At 37.7% G+C, this 16,623-nt stretch overlaps 1 protein-coding gene across 4 annotated transcripts in view; it reads left to right on the top strand.

Moving 5' to 3' along the window:
* Positions 1 to 16,623, top strand: part of ZDHHC20 (zinc finger, DHHC-type containing 20) — a 54,229-nt gene that overhangs the window by 28,983 nt on the left and 8,623 nt on the right. For all 4 annotated transcript variants that reach the window (XM_010572647.1, XM_010572645.1, XM_010572644.1 and 1 more), the window contains 6 exons: positions 1,523 to 1,617; positions 5,150 to 5,270; positions 6,636 to 6,705; positions 7,933 to 7,965; positions 8,798 to 8,918; positions 15,191 to 15,323. In XM_010572647.1, coding sequence (XP_010570949.1) covers positions 1,523 to 1,617; positions 5,150 to 5,270; positions 6,636 to 6,705; positions 7,933 to 7,965; positions 8,798 to 8,918; positions 15,191 to 15,323 — 573 coding nt within the window. The remainder of the gene's footprint in view (positions 1 to 1,522; positions 1,618 to 5,149; positions 5,271 to 6,635; positions 6,706 to 7,932; positions 7,966 to 8,797; positions 8,919 to 15,190; positions 15,324 to 16,623) is intronic.

The raw sequence follows: 16,623 nt of genomic DNA, 5'->3' as shown, positions 1-16,623 counted from the left end.
ACAGAATAGAACTGTTTACTGTGTAATTTAATTTTGCTGTGCCCTGCCCTTCCCTGTATCTCATTTCCTCTTTCTTTCTACTTAGTTCCGCTCATCATCTTCTCCCCCGAAGCTCTGATCTGTGCAGCTGATTCCACTGCAATTTTGTGTCCATTTCTCCTCTTTTCCAAACAATTTTCTCATGCTTTAATTGCTTAACATTATGTTTGAATGTGTCTAGTATTTTTTTAATGAAAGACAATTTCTAATTATGCAGTGCCCAGTACAGTGATACACAAGTTCTTTCCTATCACAACGGCAATTTTAGGATGGCTTTAGAAAAAGGTTTTGCTTCTTGCATTTTCAGTCAGCTCCACAGCTGAAAATTTCCCAAATCTCTCTGTAAGGTTGGAGGAGTCAGAGGCAAAGGTAAAAAGCATAATTCTCTCAAGAAAGCTCAAATACAGTTTGTTTGGGTTTTTTACTGCAACAAGCAATGAAGATCCTGAAAGATGATAGATTAAGATAATATCTTGTGACTGTGCACAAGCATTTTCTGAGCTGTTGGAAGTTCCCAAAGTTTCAAGCCTGTTCTGCCATCCATGAAGTATGTCATACGCCTTCTTAAAGGACTCTCTTTATGCACATGGGAAAGTAGGTCAAGTTTCCTTCTTCATGCAACTGAAGATAATATAAGTGAAGATGATGTAAATATTTAGTATGACTTCTTTTCTCAGGCTTGCTGTTCTGTCACAACTGATCTGTTTCCTCTTGACAAGTGGTAAAAGAAACTGTTAGAGGAAACAAGATTGGAAGAAGCCTCCTGGGTCATACGGTCTGAGTCTCTGGTCTTTAAGGCAACCATATCACATCAACCCATTTATAAATGGATTGAGCTCCCTACTAAAGCCACCTACATTTTGTTGCCACTGTGACTATAATAGCAGGACCCTTCCAGATTATATTCCTCTGATGATGTGAAAGAAGATAATCAGACAATTTTTAACTCACAGCTATCTCTCATCTTGGAGTGCAGTCCTCTCCAAACCCCTGGTTTGGAGTTTTTACTGTCACTGATGATCAGTGCCTTCTACAATGGCACAATACCATGCTGTTTCTACTAGAAGTAGAAATTAAATTGAATTCTCTAAGTTAGTTATCAAATACTTTACTATAAGCTAGAACAGAATTGTAGCATCTTCTTTATCCAAAAAGGTTAGTCACTTACATGCCACAGGTGAAGCTGTGTTCAGTTCTGGGTTTTCTTGGTTGGTTTGGTTTTTTCCCTTCAAAGTCTGTTTTGGATTTGTACATAAAAGCATATTATTTCCTTGAGGAATAGCACCCATTATATTTGGTGCTTTTTTGTTTTTAAGTGAGCACTCCTAGAGTGGTAAGTCTACCCAGGGAAAGGGGTTTAATGTAACTTAATTTTATCAGGTGATTCATAGCTTAGTAGTTGAGCTCTTATCAAAGATCAGGGCTTTTATTTCTTGTTCTTTCCAGCTGTATTCACCAAACTCTTACTTGTGTTTTATTGCAGTTGTCTACCTTGTGGTTTTTCATCTGTCATTTGTCATGTTTGTATGGTCCTATTGGAAGACAATTTTCACATCTCCTGCATCCCCCTCTAATGAGGTAAATATAACGTTAGAAAAATGTTAATGCCTTTTTTTATAAATAGCTGAACTGTTTTTGGTGATGAAACTTGCTAGCAGTACTGCATGATTCACCTTTCCCTTCTCATTATCTAAAATAGAACAGCATGACAGTGTATCATGAATGAAAATGATCAAGTTACTCTTAAAATACTGTATACTTTGTGTAATGACATTTCCTTATATGAAATGTGCATTTAATTCATCAGAAGTTTGATGGTCATGTACAGTGCTTTGCTATGAAGTAGCTTGCTTGAAACCTGGAATTTTTAAAGCCAATAAATCAAATACAGTGACAACATTTTTATATTTCCATTTTAGGCAGTTTTGACCTTTGTTTGGGTAAGAAAAATTAGTAATGCAATATATACTCATAACCTGGAGAACTGAACCACTTAGTAGTAAGTCAAGGGTTAAAGTTTAGGGACAATTGAGAATATATAATAGCAAAAGAATGCATGATGACTGTAAGAAGTTTTGTTTTGAAAAAGAACAGTATTAATTGCAATAAGCCTGAGATGGATTATCTTGTTTTCTGTTTTCTCTAAGGTGTGTGTGTATAAGGATTAAATACTGGCACCAAATTTAAAATACCTCCCTTCCCTTCCGTGGTTTTATAAAGCTTTTAAATTGGCTAAACCATTTGAGGCTTTGGTTGCTCTATGGGGGTTGAGTTTTTATTCTGATTTTGGCAAGACTGACTTTCAGTGCTAATGTCAAACATTTTTGAAAAGAGTTAAAACCATGCTTCTAAGGAAAAGCAAACGCTGCTCTGCAGTGCTTAATTACGGCTTAGAGATCTGTATCTTAAAGCTACCAAATATAAAATGAAAAAAGCTAAAGACTATTCTGTTTAGCTAAGCAAAAGAGTAGTACTGAACTGTTAAACCTAAAAATTCAAAGGGAATTGTCTTGAGGGTGGTTTGTTTTGGCTTTATCTGGGATGGTTCTGCTGGAAAATGGTAAGTTAAGCAGGTTAGCTAATTAAAATGTGGTTGGAACTGTGTTATTCCAGGTTTTGTAAAGCTAATGGAACTAGAGCTGCACATAAAACTAATGCCTAGTAACTTTTACTGTCTGCATGGATTCTTCAATAATAGAAAACTTCCTCTGACAGTACTTATCCTGTAGTTACAGTAATGTTGTGGGAAGCTTTTCATATTCAGTGAGTGAAAGGGATGATTTGGGCATACGGCATGTAACGAATATTTTCTATATGAAGTGTGGGGGAAGATCAGATTTAATACAATTTTCTTCTACAGCTAGCTTTAAAAAAAAAAAAACCAAACCACAGCACCAGCAAACAACAAAAAACCCACAAAAACCAACCAAACAAAAAAAAACACCACCACTTTTTCTTTCTGGGCAAGTCCCTTCTGTTCATGTACCAGTGAGTAATTTATGCTGGTTATACTTAAAAACAAACCCTGACTTCAGAATCTCCCCATTGTATGAGAGTGTAAACGTATATATTTTTAGTCATTCAAATTAGCCATTCTTGCAAAACAAATAGCATCCTGTGATCTTACTATTGAACTAAAAAAAGATTCTGCAGCTGCTGTTGTCTTAGTGTAATCCCTGTACATTTGTCATAAGAAAGAACAATCAACATTATACAAGATCCAGAAAGAGGAAGGAAACAAAGGGACTCTTTCTGTTTTCAGTAAGAACTGCTGGAACCTCATTGGAAATTCTGTTAGCTATGTGGTAACAGACAACTTTTGATGTCTTTGAACATATCCTGCCATTGTCCAAAGAGAATGTGGTCTCATGGCCCTATTAATTTCTGAAATTAGAGCAGAAATGTAGCTCTTCGGAAAACCAATATCCTATCCAGGATTTTTGGAGTAATATTATGGTGTTACTTGGACAAATTGAAGAAGCTTAAATATTGTGATTTAGTTCCTTTTCTGTGCATTAATGGTTTGCCATAGAAATGTCATCTAGAAGTAGTATTTCGTGTTTAATGCAACCTCTGCTTGATTGCAGGTTGTGGAGACAGGCATTGGGTCACCTAGCAGACTCACAAGGGCAGTAGGGAGGAAGGCATATTGCACCATTGTTTGCTGGCATGATGCTTCATATCTGTTTTAAACTTTTGATGTGAGCATCTCCAGTTTTTGTATTTGAAAAAATATCTCTCTTAGAGATTAAGATTAAACAACAAGGTCAAACTTTAGGTGATGACTGAAATGTTAAACTTTAATTTCACCCTTTGCATAGATTAATCCTAGGTTTTGATTATTTAAAAGGTGATTATGTTTCATGTTTCTGGGTAGGCTCAATAACTGGGATGATACTACATGTAACAGGAGGCTCAACTAGATTCTGTGAGATATGAGGCAACTTCTTTGCATTCTGGGTTAGGAAATAACACAGAGAAATTGCAGCAATGTCTTGTTGCTTCCTCCTTTCTGTAAGTGGAGTCTTCACTGTTGCTTGCCAACTGACTGTAATCCAAAAGAGGAAAAAGTACAGGATGAGAGGAAAATCCATGTGAACTAATCATATACATGTTCTTGGTAGGAAAATATGGTCATATTAAACCACACTAAGCCAATTTTTGTTTCAGCTGCACACACAGCATTTTCCACTCACTAGTATGAATACTTTGTCTATGTGTGCTCATAAAAAGGGCTCTTATAGTCCATACAGGAAGCTCAGAGTTTAAAACTGCTTTGGGACAGAGAAACACCAGAGGAAATAGTGAGTTCAGCCCCCATTCCACAGGGTCTTGTTAGCACACTGGGTTTTGTGGGGCTTAATGGTAAAGCTCCTAATTTCAGTGCTGTTTCAAACCAAACTAAGTGTTTCACAAGTGAGTAAAAGCTCTCCAGGTTCTTCTGGTAAAGTTTCACATTTCATTGAGGCTTCAGCAGGAATGTTCTTCGTGCTTTACTCAGAACTGTAACTCTCTCTCAAACTGTACAGGCTTTGCTGAAGTTGCTTTCAATACAGCTCATGGATGTTGAGACTAGTGCTGACAACTCGCAAGTAAAAATTCAAGTTAAACTCATTCAACTTCTGTGCTGAAGCCTTAAAGCCCCTCCTCCTTATTTCCCCCCCTCTGGTTTGTACCCCTCTCTAAGCCAGCGAGAGGAAGTGGGGTAAGATAACTTTGGTGCCCTGTAGCAGCAAAGGACTGTTGCGCCTTCCCCTTGTTCACAGTTCATTTCATTTACACTTAACAGGAATTAAAAGAAAGGTTGCACCTTCTTACAACTCCCAAGTCTCTGCCTTCCTTTGTGTTGAAGAGAAAATGCTGTAGCTAATGAAACAGAGATAAAGATTATTTTCTTTAAAATATGCCCAGGACCATCATGGAGTTTTAAGGATCTCCTGTAATTCCTCTAGCATTCTTTTTTCTTTATGTGGGTATTTTGGTGTCTGTGGGTGGGGGTTGTCAAAAGACATAGGATTAATATACATAGGGTCTTTTCCTTGGAGCTTGACTAGAACACAAGGTAATAATTAATCTCTTTCTTTAATTCCATTTTCTCCCTCCCTCCTAGTTCTGCTTGTCAAAAGCTGATAAAGAACAATATGAAAAAGAAGAGAGACCAGAATCCCAGCAGGAGATTTTGAGAAGAGCTGCTAAAGACTTGCCTATCTATACGACAACAGCATCGAGAGGTGAGATATAAAGATAATTCTGTGCTCCTGAAGCTGCTAGTTTAATTCAGTGAAATTAATTTGATGTCACTGAATGAACAATCTGTTAAGCCCATATTGCTAAGGCCATGAACTTGTTTTGTTATTTGTTTGGGCTGGGTTTTCTTCCCCCAAGAGAAACTGGAGTCCTTTGTCTGGGGATCTCAACATGCAGCCAATATTTGGAATAAAAAAAAAAAATCCTCTTCTAGCAAGCAGATAACATTTATCTCTAATTGTGGCTATTAAAAATAAACACAGAAAAGAAATATAGCTAATACAGCTAGAAATAGAGAAAATTAAACTTCTTACTCAATTTTATAGTCATTTATATCCCACTTTTAAACTTCTTTTTTCTGAGCTGCATCAGTTCAGCAGGAGGAGAAACATCACACTTAAGGCTAGAATTTAAGAACAAATAAATCTTGTTTCATTCCCATCTGTAATTCAGTACAAAGCTAGTTATGGGCTATTTCTGTATTTGCCTTTAATACGTATAGGCATTTTTATTCCAACTTATATATGAATGATCTGTGAAACTGCTCTTATGCATATGTATATTCTTAAAATCTAGCATTTATATGTATATATGTATCTGTTTCTCCTTCTTGAAACTAGCAACCTAGTAGAGTTTTCCAAAAACATAAACCACTCGGAATAACTGTTACCAAAGTTTACTGTGACATTCCAAAGTCTAAGGACACCTGGCTTTTTTAAATACAAGCATCCCTTTAAGGGAGTCCCAGTCTTAAGTTCCTGGAGTGGTCTGGGTAGCTCTTGCCAGCTCTTAGCAGTCCTGCTTAGCTGTAGGTGTTGACTTTCCTCTTCCTTTCAAACTGCCTCTGCTGGTGTCTTATTTCCATTGAGAAGAGCCTGGCTTGTTTAAAAATATCCAGGAAAGATGAGGAAGGGCTGATTTACTGAACACTCTGCTAGATCACTATTTGCTGAAGAGGATAAAGAAAGGTAATGCAGAAAGTTGGCTTGCTGGAAGAATGTAGTTTCACAATGGGATGCCTGAGTACCCTGTCTGGAGGTGACAGAAAGCAAGTGATAGGGGATCAGTACAAGAGGATGAAGGATGGGAAGACTCTGGAGCCAAACTGTAAATGGAAATGGACTCTGTACAGTAGTAATAGGTGAAAGTGTTTTAAATACTTTCATATGTTACATTTCTTAAAAAAATAAAATATACATATCATATGAGAGTAGGCACATGAAGGTCTGTGAGAACAGGTGTGGCAGGGGAGGGCAGGAAGCTCTTTAAGATTCAGTTCATGCTAAGGGGGAAAACCTTTGTAAAATTAAATGAGTTCTAATCACTTGACCCTTGCCACTTGAATGCAGCCATCAGATACTGTGATCGATGCCAGCTAATCAAACCTGACCGCTGCCACCACTGTTCTGCATGTGACATGTAAGTTACTGAATCTGAAATGATGGGTGTTCTCTCTCCTGCAATCATCACTTCAGTGTGTTCATGTCTTCAGTGCGTCAGCCCTTGCATAACAGCAGCTTTTACTATTTGTTCCTCTCTCAGACCCACAGTACTTGGATTTCACAAAAGAGCAAAGTTCTTCCTGTTGGTGCGGTATTACTATTGCAGCTCCATTGTCCAAAGTGGTAGAACTTTTTAGGAGACCTGCTTGTAGCTTTGTAAAACAGTGCTTATATTAAAATAGAAATAAATAAATAAATTAGAAAATCAGCAACTGAAAGTAAAGAAAGACAGGTCTGAGATACCAGCACCAGCAAATGCTTATTATAGAACTTCTTTATTGTATCTTGCTTCTGCAGCCTTGAAACAGATGTGTGCTACTAATAATGCTAAAAGTCCTTATCTCAAAGACTGACAGTGGAATTGCATGCCTTAACTGTTTCGAAGACATTGCTGCTATTCCCTAGCTTCATTCTGAATCATCAGAGAAGTCTGCAAGGCCACTGAAGACTGAGTCTATGAGTGAGACTTCAGTAGGCTGGGCTTGAGGAAATCTAGTTAACTGAAGAACCTGATACACATCTTTTGGCTAAAATCAAATTTATTAGCGAATACAGTGAATGTCTGTGTGTCTGAAATGTCTTGTATCTGTCCTTATACTAAAACTGGATGAAAATGGCATGTGGACTATTCAAATTACCCACTGTGCTGCTCTTTTCCTCAATTAGCTTTAAAAACCAAACAAGCAAGCAAGCAGCAAACAAAAAAAGGTAGCAAAAATAGCCCCAAGGTAGACTTAGTGAAGTGAATGCCAGGCTAACATACCTTATCCACACAACTCTGAATGGTCCTTTGGATTTGTTTTCTCTCAATGTGCACATAAAACTAGTATGGCTTAATGAACTATTACATAGTGTTGCTCATTAATGGTCCCCATGTTAATTTAAGAGACTCTCTTCATAACTCTTCTGAATCTCATTTGGTCATTTTGCGTGAAAGGATGGCTGCTATAATACAGAGATTTGGCATGATTGAGAAGGACTTGAAAAAGATACAGTGGGGCAAAATAGTTTAAAAAACAAAACAAACAAACAAAAAAAAACCCCCAAAAAAACCCCAACCTCCAAACCTGTACAAGCTAAAAGTATGTGTTTTAGGAAGAAAATGTATTTTTTGCTTTAACTTACTGGAAATTATCTCTTTCAGATGTGTACTAAAAATGGACCACCACTGTCCATGGTAAGTTTATAGAAACAAAAAAAAAGATCAGTATAATAATGATGACTTAGATCCTACCTGATTAATTAGACACTGCTTCAAAAATGCAACTTTGAAGTAAAACTTGATTTTCACAGAACTCCTGGTGTCTTTAATATGTGAAAATCTTGTTCCTAATGTGTGTTGCAACGTAGAGTTGTAGGCCCAGTACCCCAAATCATGCAGCTTCTCCTTATATAGAGAAACTCTGGCGTTAACAAGACCTATGAGAAATGGCATTTCTTTTGTTTAGTTTGTACTGTTAACCAGGAGAGGAGATACCCGCTACATTGTGAAAATCAGTTCTTGGTTCTAGATGGTACATATGACCCACTCAGACAGTTACTCTTCTGCGGTTTGTATTCACTGGTAGTCAGTAAAAATATTATCTGCTGACACTATAAAAATACTGCTATCGGTAGTTGACTTGAAGGTGGTTTTGTAACCAGAGCAACATCCACTGAAATTGATGGAGAGGCTCGTACTATCTTCTGTGATGACTGCAGTTAGTTCATAGTGTGTGACGCTTCTTATACAGACTGTATGTATCATACGCTTTGCCAGCTCATGTCCTGTCCTGTAGAACTTCATGGGGGACAAAATTATTTGAGGGGCCCAGATCATTTGGCCTGAGGAAAGAGACTTCATTCAAAATGATGGCTTAAAATGCTTCTGAAACACTAGTGCCAGACTGTTTTGGACATACCACTGACATCGTACATGTTATGCTCTGCAAAAGCTGAATGTATTACTTTTTATTTTATTTTATTTTTTGTATATCATAGTAACCTCTTTCTCTTTCCCCTCCTTCTAGGGTGAATAATTGTGTGGGATTTTCTAACTACAAATTCTTCCTCCTGTTTTTAATGTATTCCTTACTGTACTGTCTGTTTGTTGCTGCTACAGTCTTGCAGTACTTCATAAAGTTTTGGACAGTAAGTTCTAAGTTTTTTTGTTGTTGTTCATTTGTTTAATCCTGCATGTGTTATTGGAGGCTGCATCAGCATGTTGTCACTCACTGTTTACTCTGTTCCATAGTTCATTACCATTAACAGCATCAATCGAAGTGGCTGAAGCAGGAGAACCTTCCGAATATTAATGAATTAAATGTATTACACTGCCCATGATGAGTAATTGGGGGAAGAAGTTCTGATGAGGACACTGTGCAATTTCTCTGCTCCATCAAAACCAAGTGGCACAGCTCAGGTTTTTGAGACTATTGGATATAGATACATAGTTATAGAAAGAACGGGCTGTATCAATTACATATATGTATATACACACACACACATATATATATATAAAAATACTGACAAATGTGAAATATAAGTAACAATTTTGTATCTTCCTAGATTTGTCTATGGATGCTACCAGATAAGGCAGATTAATTTCTTGGGAACTGACCGAGCTCTGATTTGGAGTCCCTGCATAGGCGTGTCTGAACTTCATACTAGTGGCTTTTATTGATCTGATATGGGTAGAATGCTAAGATATGTACAGTGTTAATGATATACATCCTCCTTGCAACTGTTATCAGTTGTCAAATGATTGATACACATACATGCATCTTAGTAGATTTAATAACATTTATGTGAAGGGTAACCGTCCTTGTACATAGTGTTATATTCCTCTTATAAGTTTTGTTCCAGTCACATTCCAGGCTAAACAGAGTGTCTTCTGGTGTTGTTCCCTTTCACCTCCAAAACCTTGTACTGTGCCTTCCTGTCTCTAGGCAGAAGAGCTAGTGTCAGAATTCCCTTAATCAGTTTCCATTAACTAGCATGGGAAAAATCACTGTAAGTGGAAGGCTCTCCATCGCTTTATAAGTAAATAACAGCAGATATTTCTTAGATGCTAGTTGCTGTCAGAGTAACTGGGAAAAGCAATCATCACCTGTAGCTGCAGAAATAATGTTTATTGGAGCAAAAAGATGTTGCCGTGTCAGGCTAAGAGAAGCTTGATCATGTATTCAGAATAGCTGTATGTTGAGACAGTTGGCACTAGACAGGTAAGATAAGTGGTGCAAAAAGTATGTTTCTTTGTGTTCATCTAGGCCTATAGGTCTGATCTGCCAAAGTACTATGTTTCTCTTAGTCTGTCAGTTCTGTATAGCAGCCTGTCACTGGAGAGCAAGAAACTATGTGGGAATTGAGCTGTCAGTATTGTGTGAGATGAAAGCCATAAATATATTTATCAGTCATAGCTGTGGCTTGACAGGTATTTCAAATGAAATGGTCTGATTCTGCTGTTCAGTCTTGCTTGACTGTAAATAGTTAAATTTTTAATTTGTGAATGTGCCACTCCCAAACATCTGCCTGGCTGCTTTCCAGTGCTTTGTATGCAATTTCTAATGAAACTGTAGATGCGCTCTTACATATTTACCAGTCAGTGCTTGAGAAAAAAAAATTAATTTGCTTTGTCACCTCACTTCATAAGTGTTAGTGCGATAAAAGTCCACAGGACATCTGACCACAATGTACATTTAATACCAGCATTTGCAGCAAGGCTCTTCCAAAGCCCATTGGACACAATATTGAAGTGGACCCTTGAGCAGAGGAAGTAAACTTAAGAGAGTTTGGGGGTTTGTTTGTTTGGTTTTTTTTAATTAGTTGTTAAAAATGCCTCCTGCAAGAATGGGCTACTTCTGAAATGTGACAATAGACAATGTAGTTGTGTGCACTTGTTGCTTTCGGTTCCGGTTACTTCCAAGACAGAATCTGGTGATGCCACGATCTTATCATTAGAGTAGGTCTCTGAGTCACTTTACTCATATTAAATCATTCATTCCACAAAGCTAATATTCCTCTGATCTTACAATAGCTTGATTTTAAAGTACACTTCCAGAAAGAGGTGGCAGCACCATAATCACGTTGGCTTGCAAGATTTAGCATGTCTCTAGTATGTAAGCTTTTAGGCAAGTGCTGTTCACTGCAAAACAGAGTCCTGGAAGCTTCTCTCTACAGCTGTATCCAGATCAGAGCAGGGTACTGCTGACACGTGCTGTCTGTAGACTGCTTCAGTATATTGCTAATGCTCAGCTTTGTGTGCTACAGCATCAGACAGATTGCCGTTTTGACATTTTCTGTTGAGGCTCTCTAGGTATTGTTTTTTCCCCCCAAAGCTTGACTATTAGAAATGTTATAGTATACCTTCAGAAGGTAGTTTTTCTTTTTTGCTTCATCATGGATGTTTTTCAGAGAAAGTGTGCAATAAGCTGCTGCATATGTCCAGTGTTAGGATGGAAGATGAACTGCTTCTTGGGGAGTGTAGCCTTGGTTGCTTCAAAAGTTGTAGTAATGAGGTTGTGAAGGTGTATGTGCTAACTACACAAATTTTAGCAATCCATTGTTTTGCACTGTTCACAATACTTGCATAGAGACACAACACACATATGCAGATACTTGCAAACATTGTGAGAGATGCACACCTACCAAACTCTTCTGTTGAAGAAAGCCTTTGTGTTTCCTGCTTGCCACGTGCAAGACTTCTACATAGCATATTTCATGCTCTATGCAGAAGTGCTGAAGAAGGATCTTGGTACTGTTCATAACACTGGTGGAACACCCATACTGGCTGTAAACGTTTACCACAGGCTTACACACTGATGCAGATGTTAAAATCTGTTTTGTAGATCAAGGGAATGTGAATGACTCCTTTTTTTTATACTCGTAACCATTTTTTCTATACTCATGAAATTTTTATTTCTACCTAGGAAGTTGTTAAAGATAAGCAGATAAAACCTCAGTTTAACCAAATGTATTTGACACAAACATCAGCACTGGCTGAACGCCCAGTCCTTGATGTCTTGTTTACAAACTGCATGGTGGTACTTCGCAGTGTATATTCATATCTAACCTCATTCTCGGTGCACTCCCTCCCCCTTGAAACTTGTGTATTTTCCAGCTGTTTTCGATGTCTTTCATTGTCCTCCAAATTATTTTGGCAATCCTGAGTATAGCTAATACATGGGTGTAATATGGCTTCTGGGTAGGTGGCACACACTTCTGCAAAACTTTGGTTGTATTAACAAAAACAAAAAACAAAACAAAAAAGAGCAATTCCAGATCCTTAGTTAGATTTCATTCCTTTTGCATAGACACATAAGGACATATACCAGATCTTCTGAGTTTTTTCTAGCTTTAAGCTAGACCTAGCTACTGAAAGATGAGTAACGAGTCAATCTCTGACAGCACTTTTTTTGTTGTGGGTTTTGTTTGGGGTTTTTTGTGACCTGATAGTTGCTCATATGACTCTATGCTTGTGAAGGAGTTTGTAGGGGACTCTTCACAATAGTGACTGGCTTCAGTCTATTATGTGTGCTAAGTAGCCCAAATTTTATTGTGCAAATTGCTTCCCTTTGTAAGCTCTGCAGCTGTCTCACTTCCAAGTCTCTGCTTCTGTGCTGCTGCTGAGCATAATGATTTTAAATAACTAATGTCTGAAGTTTCACACTCTTTTCACATGCTGTGGCATGTGGACTGCTGCTAGAACACAACTGTGAATAAGCCTGTTATATGCACTCAAAGCCTGCATGCTTCTCTCCAGGAAGGAATTGGCCTTTTTTTGAAAGATGCTTCAGTTCTGCAACTGTCATTCAAGAACTTAACAACCAGTGGCTGAAACTGGGTAGTCAGAAGAGGTAAATGCTCCCTGGGGATCATGCAAATTAATCGTGCATCATTCAAAAGATCCTTCTCCAAGTTACAGAGCTACTGTTTTTGGAAGATGGAACATAAAAATGGAAATAAACATATTTTTCTGGCCCACAGAAAACACAAAGACTAAGCTGCTACTGCTACTGCTCTTTGATCTTCAAAATCAACTGGCCTGAGAATTCTTTATGGGGAACTATTTTGTTTAAATATGCAATTCCAAAAGAGTCTTAGAAGTAGAAGTTACAAAAATTAATTAGGAAATGGGAACACTGCATTGTGCTCTGAGGTAGGAAAAGTCATCATAGCTTTAACATGAAGCTTAGGCATAAGCAGCAATTGGAGTATGTATTTTGCTAGCCTTGATTTCAAAGGATCACAAAACACAACATATCCGTACAGCAGGGGGAAGAGGGAGTGTTGCACAAATTGTCTAAGCAAAACTGCATTAAAAAAAAAAAGGCAGTAAATAAGGAAACTGAACTGATGGCAGTTCAGAGAGCTGGACTCTGCTATCATTTGCTTACTGTAGCATGATCTGATGGTAGCCAGCATTTTGGAAAATGGTGTGTATATCTGCGTGACTCTAAGGTAAATGCTTGGGCTCTCCCTAGGCTTTCTGCACAGATTAATGTAACTTAAAAGCCATACATCTTGCCTACAACAGATTCACTAAGTGCTAGCATCTTAGCTAAGACTGCTAATACCACTGTTTAGGTATAAAGTTTGGAATTTAGAAACTAATTTAAACTAAGCTTTCCTGTTTCTGGTTTTATTTTCTTGAGTACTGGTTCAATTTCAGATGTTATGCTAAAGATACATCCCAGAAACATATCTCAATATTGAAGGACACTGGGAAGAAGAAAAACTGTACTGATGTATTATGAGCTCTTTTTTTTTTTGAACAAAGAAAATTGTGCAAAGAATGGCAATTTTTTTTTTTATGGTTTTGACTGAAACTACATCTAATGGTAGTAAATATGTCCCAAAGTCAGAAAGATTTTTGTAATTTATAAACCATTGCATCATACCTCTGGAGTATACTGAGCTTTTCAGACCTTTATGAATGGTTTCATCATACAGAATATTTACATAAACCTTACTTGTGATCAAAACAACTAGCAAAGAATGCACCTGGTGTAGTCATGCTGTTCAAGCTGAGGAACCACTTGAAAGTGATCCAGCTACAATCTGAATAGCAATACTTCCATGCTTCAGTAGAAAATTTTGTGCCTTGGAAGTTAGTAGTGTGCTTTTACGTACTCTCTCCTCCATTCTCTTGGAGAATGGGGGCTAAGGCTGCTGATGGGCGTTGGAACTCGGCATGTCAGAGAGCACGTGTGCACACCGACCATTTTGTTCTTAACAAAGCCTGTGCTGTTTTCAAACGCTTCGTCTTAACATAATACTAGTGTTTAATAAATTGTCTTTGTTTGCGCAAAGCTTTGCCACAGGAAAGCTGCAGAGAATTGTCCAAAGGTAAAATCCAATATTGCTGTAATTATTTAAATACTGCTCCTACTATAATTTTTCTCATCCAGTCATTCACGGTGGCTATTTACACCATCACAGAAGGAAGGAGACTTGTAATCTGTTTCCTATGAATATAGGCAGTGTACAGGGATATAGATATGCCTGTGTGCACTTGATCTTAATTGCAATGTGTTTTAGTCTAAAAAAAATAAGCGTTAGATAAGTGGGTATACTGAATGAGCTAATGGAAAAAGTAATGGCAATAATGCTAACTAAACAGCTGAATAAAAATAGCCTCTCTGCTTTCATAGTGCTGTTAAAGGTCAACTACTTAAAAGTACTCTGATTTTAAGGATATAGAACTGGAATAGTATTGTTACAAATCCCATTGGCCTCTTGAAAGTGCAAGCCTAAAAATAGTTGGGGGTGGAATTGACTATCTGGTATGGGTGGGAGGTTATTTTTTATATGGTGGTTGTACTGAAATTGTTGCTTTTCATGTAGATCTTCTCGTGAATCACTTCTGCCTAGTCAGACATGGCAGATTTCTTTTGCTAGGTATATGCTGGTTGTTGTCTAAACCTTAGAGATCATCAAAAATTGAAGATCTGTCTCGGGTCTTGTCTAGGATTGTTCGTTTTATGTTCCTTACACCAGTTCAGAAGTAGGTTTGGTATTATTACCTTGCCAGGAAAGGGTTTGGATGTTTTTCTTCCATTCAAATAAAGTGATTTTGGACATGTTTTCCCTGTGTCTCTTTGCCTGTGGCTGCACAGTTAACATTTTTTAGTATAGGAAATTTTTTTCCTTGCCCCTTAATGTGCATTTAAAAACTAACAGATGAACATATGCACTCATGCTACTAAACTCAGGTGGAAGGCGTACCCATCAGCTTTAAACGTTGTTGTATATCAGTTTAACATGATGTGAAAGGAAAGCTGGGCTTGTGCTTTTTTTTCTTTGTGAAAAGTGAGGTGAAAGACCTATAGCAGAATGGGTATGACAGAAAATGTTTAGTGACAATACTGCATTAGTTGCTAAAAAGTGTTAACGTATTAATCTCTTTCTCTCTTTCTCCCCAGAATGAATTGCCACATACCCATGCAAAATTCCACGTACTATTCCTTTTCTTTGTGGCAGCCATGTTCTTCATCAGCATACTGTCACTCTTCAGCTACCACTGCTGGCTAGTTGGCAAAAACAGATCAACCATAGGTCAGTTAATTGGAATACGGAACTGTTCCTTATTGAGAAAACCAACAAGTTGATGAGAATGTGAGGCCTACAGGATATGCCATCACATATAAACAGAATTTTTAAATATTGTGCAATAAGAAGCATATTTGGTGAAAGTAATTAAAGGTGAAACATAGGGGGAAATGGAGCATGTGTAGGGTTCCTCTGCTGGAGCCAAGCGTTCAGATTCATGATGAATGTTAATTTATTTTGTTTGTATTTTTGAGATCTCTGAGGCACTGTACACTTATGTTGTGCTTTATATAGTGTTAAGTATGTAACAATTGCTACTTGCCAGTAACCCTGTTGTTCTAATACTTTGAGTAGGTGGGTGGCCCCAACCAAGATGAAGGCTCTACTGTATGTGAACATGCTACATTTTGAACTAGATCTAAAAGAGTATTCTTAAATCCTGTGATATAAAATGGACCTCACTATTAGGAAGTGGCTTGTAAAAGCAGTGCGATAAAAATGGAAACACTGATGCACGTTTCCTAAATAATAAAAGAGATTCACATAATTTCTATGCCTGAATGTTTTAAATGGCATTGACCAGCACAAGCAAGTTACGTGCATTAGTTAAAATATCTGAAGTTCTTGCTAAAGCATTTTTGAAAGTGTGTTTTGCGGGGTTGGGGGGTGGGGACTGGTGGGTATTTCCACAACTGTGCAAGTCAAAATCTTATACCTTTTAATGGAATTAAATTTCTGTCCTCAAAAATAAGTGGGTTGATTAAAAGTGAAATAATTTTCAGCTTGTTAGAATTTTTTGATGGAGGAAAAGGATTTTTTTTGATTGCTTGATGGTAGCATTGTTTGAGTCCTTTTTCTTTTGACATACCTACAGCTAAGGAATATTCACAGTTTCTTTTTTAGCTTTGAAGAACATTTCAGCATGTTCCTTGCCCAGAAGTCAGTGGTCATAATTGGCCACACAGTACTTTATTTATTTTCTGGATCATGATTGTAAAAAGACAAGCTCTTGGTATGGGGAGAGCAATGAGTCCTCTCGGTTCTTGGCTGAGGGTGTAACTGGACTGACTAGGAAATGGTGGCGGTTTGCTACAGTTCGTGGTGCGTCTGTTTCAGATGTAATAGATATCATCTTTCTCTGATACCACAGGACACTCTTAATTCAACTTCAGACCTTGGCAGAAGTGGAAGAAACTATACTGTATGGGTTTAGGTCCAGTAGTGCTTATGGTAAATTGCTTCTAGAAGAGGAAGCCTTCTGCTCAAAAGAGGCTTCACAGGCCAAAGAGAGAGCTAGCCATCAATG

Source organism: Haliaeetus leucocephalus, unplaced genomic scaffold (assembly GCF_000737465.1).
Source record: "Haliaeetus leucocephalus isolate CR32 unplaced genomic scaffold, Haliaeetus_leucocephalus-4.0 Scaffold351, whole genome shotgun sequence".
NCBI lineage: Eukaryota > Metazoa > Chordata > Aves > Accipitriformes > Accipitridae > Haliaeetus > Haliaeetus leucocephalus.
This window is presented reverse-complemented; position numbering and strand designations above follow the sequence as displayed.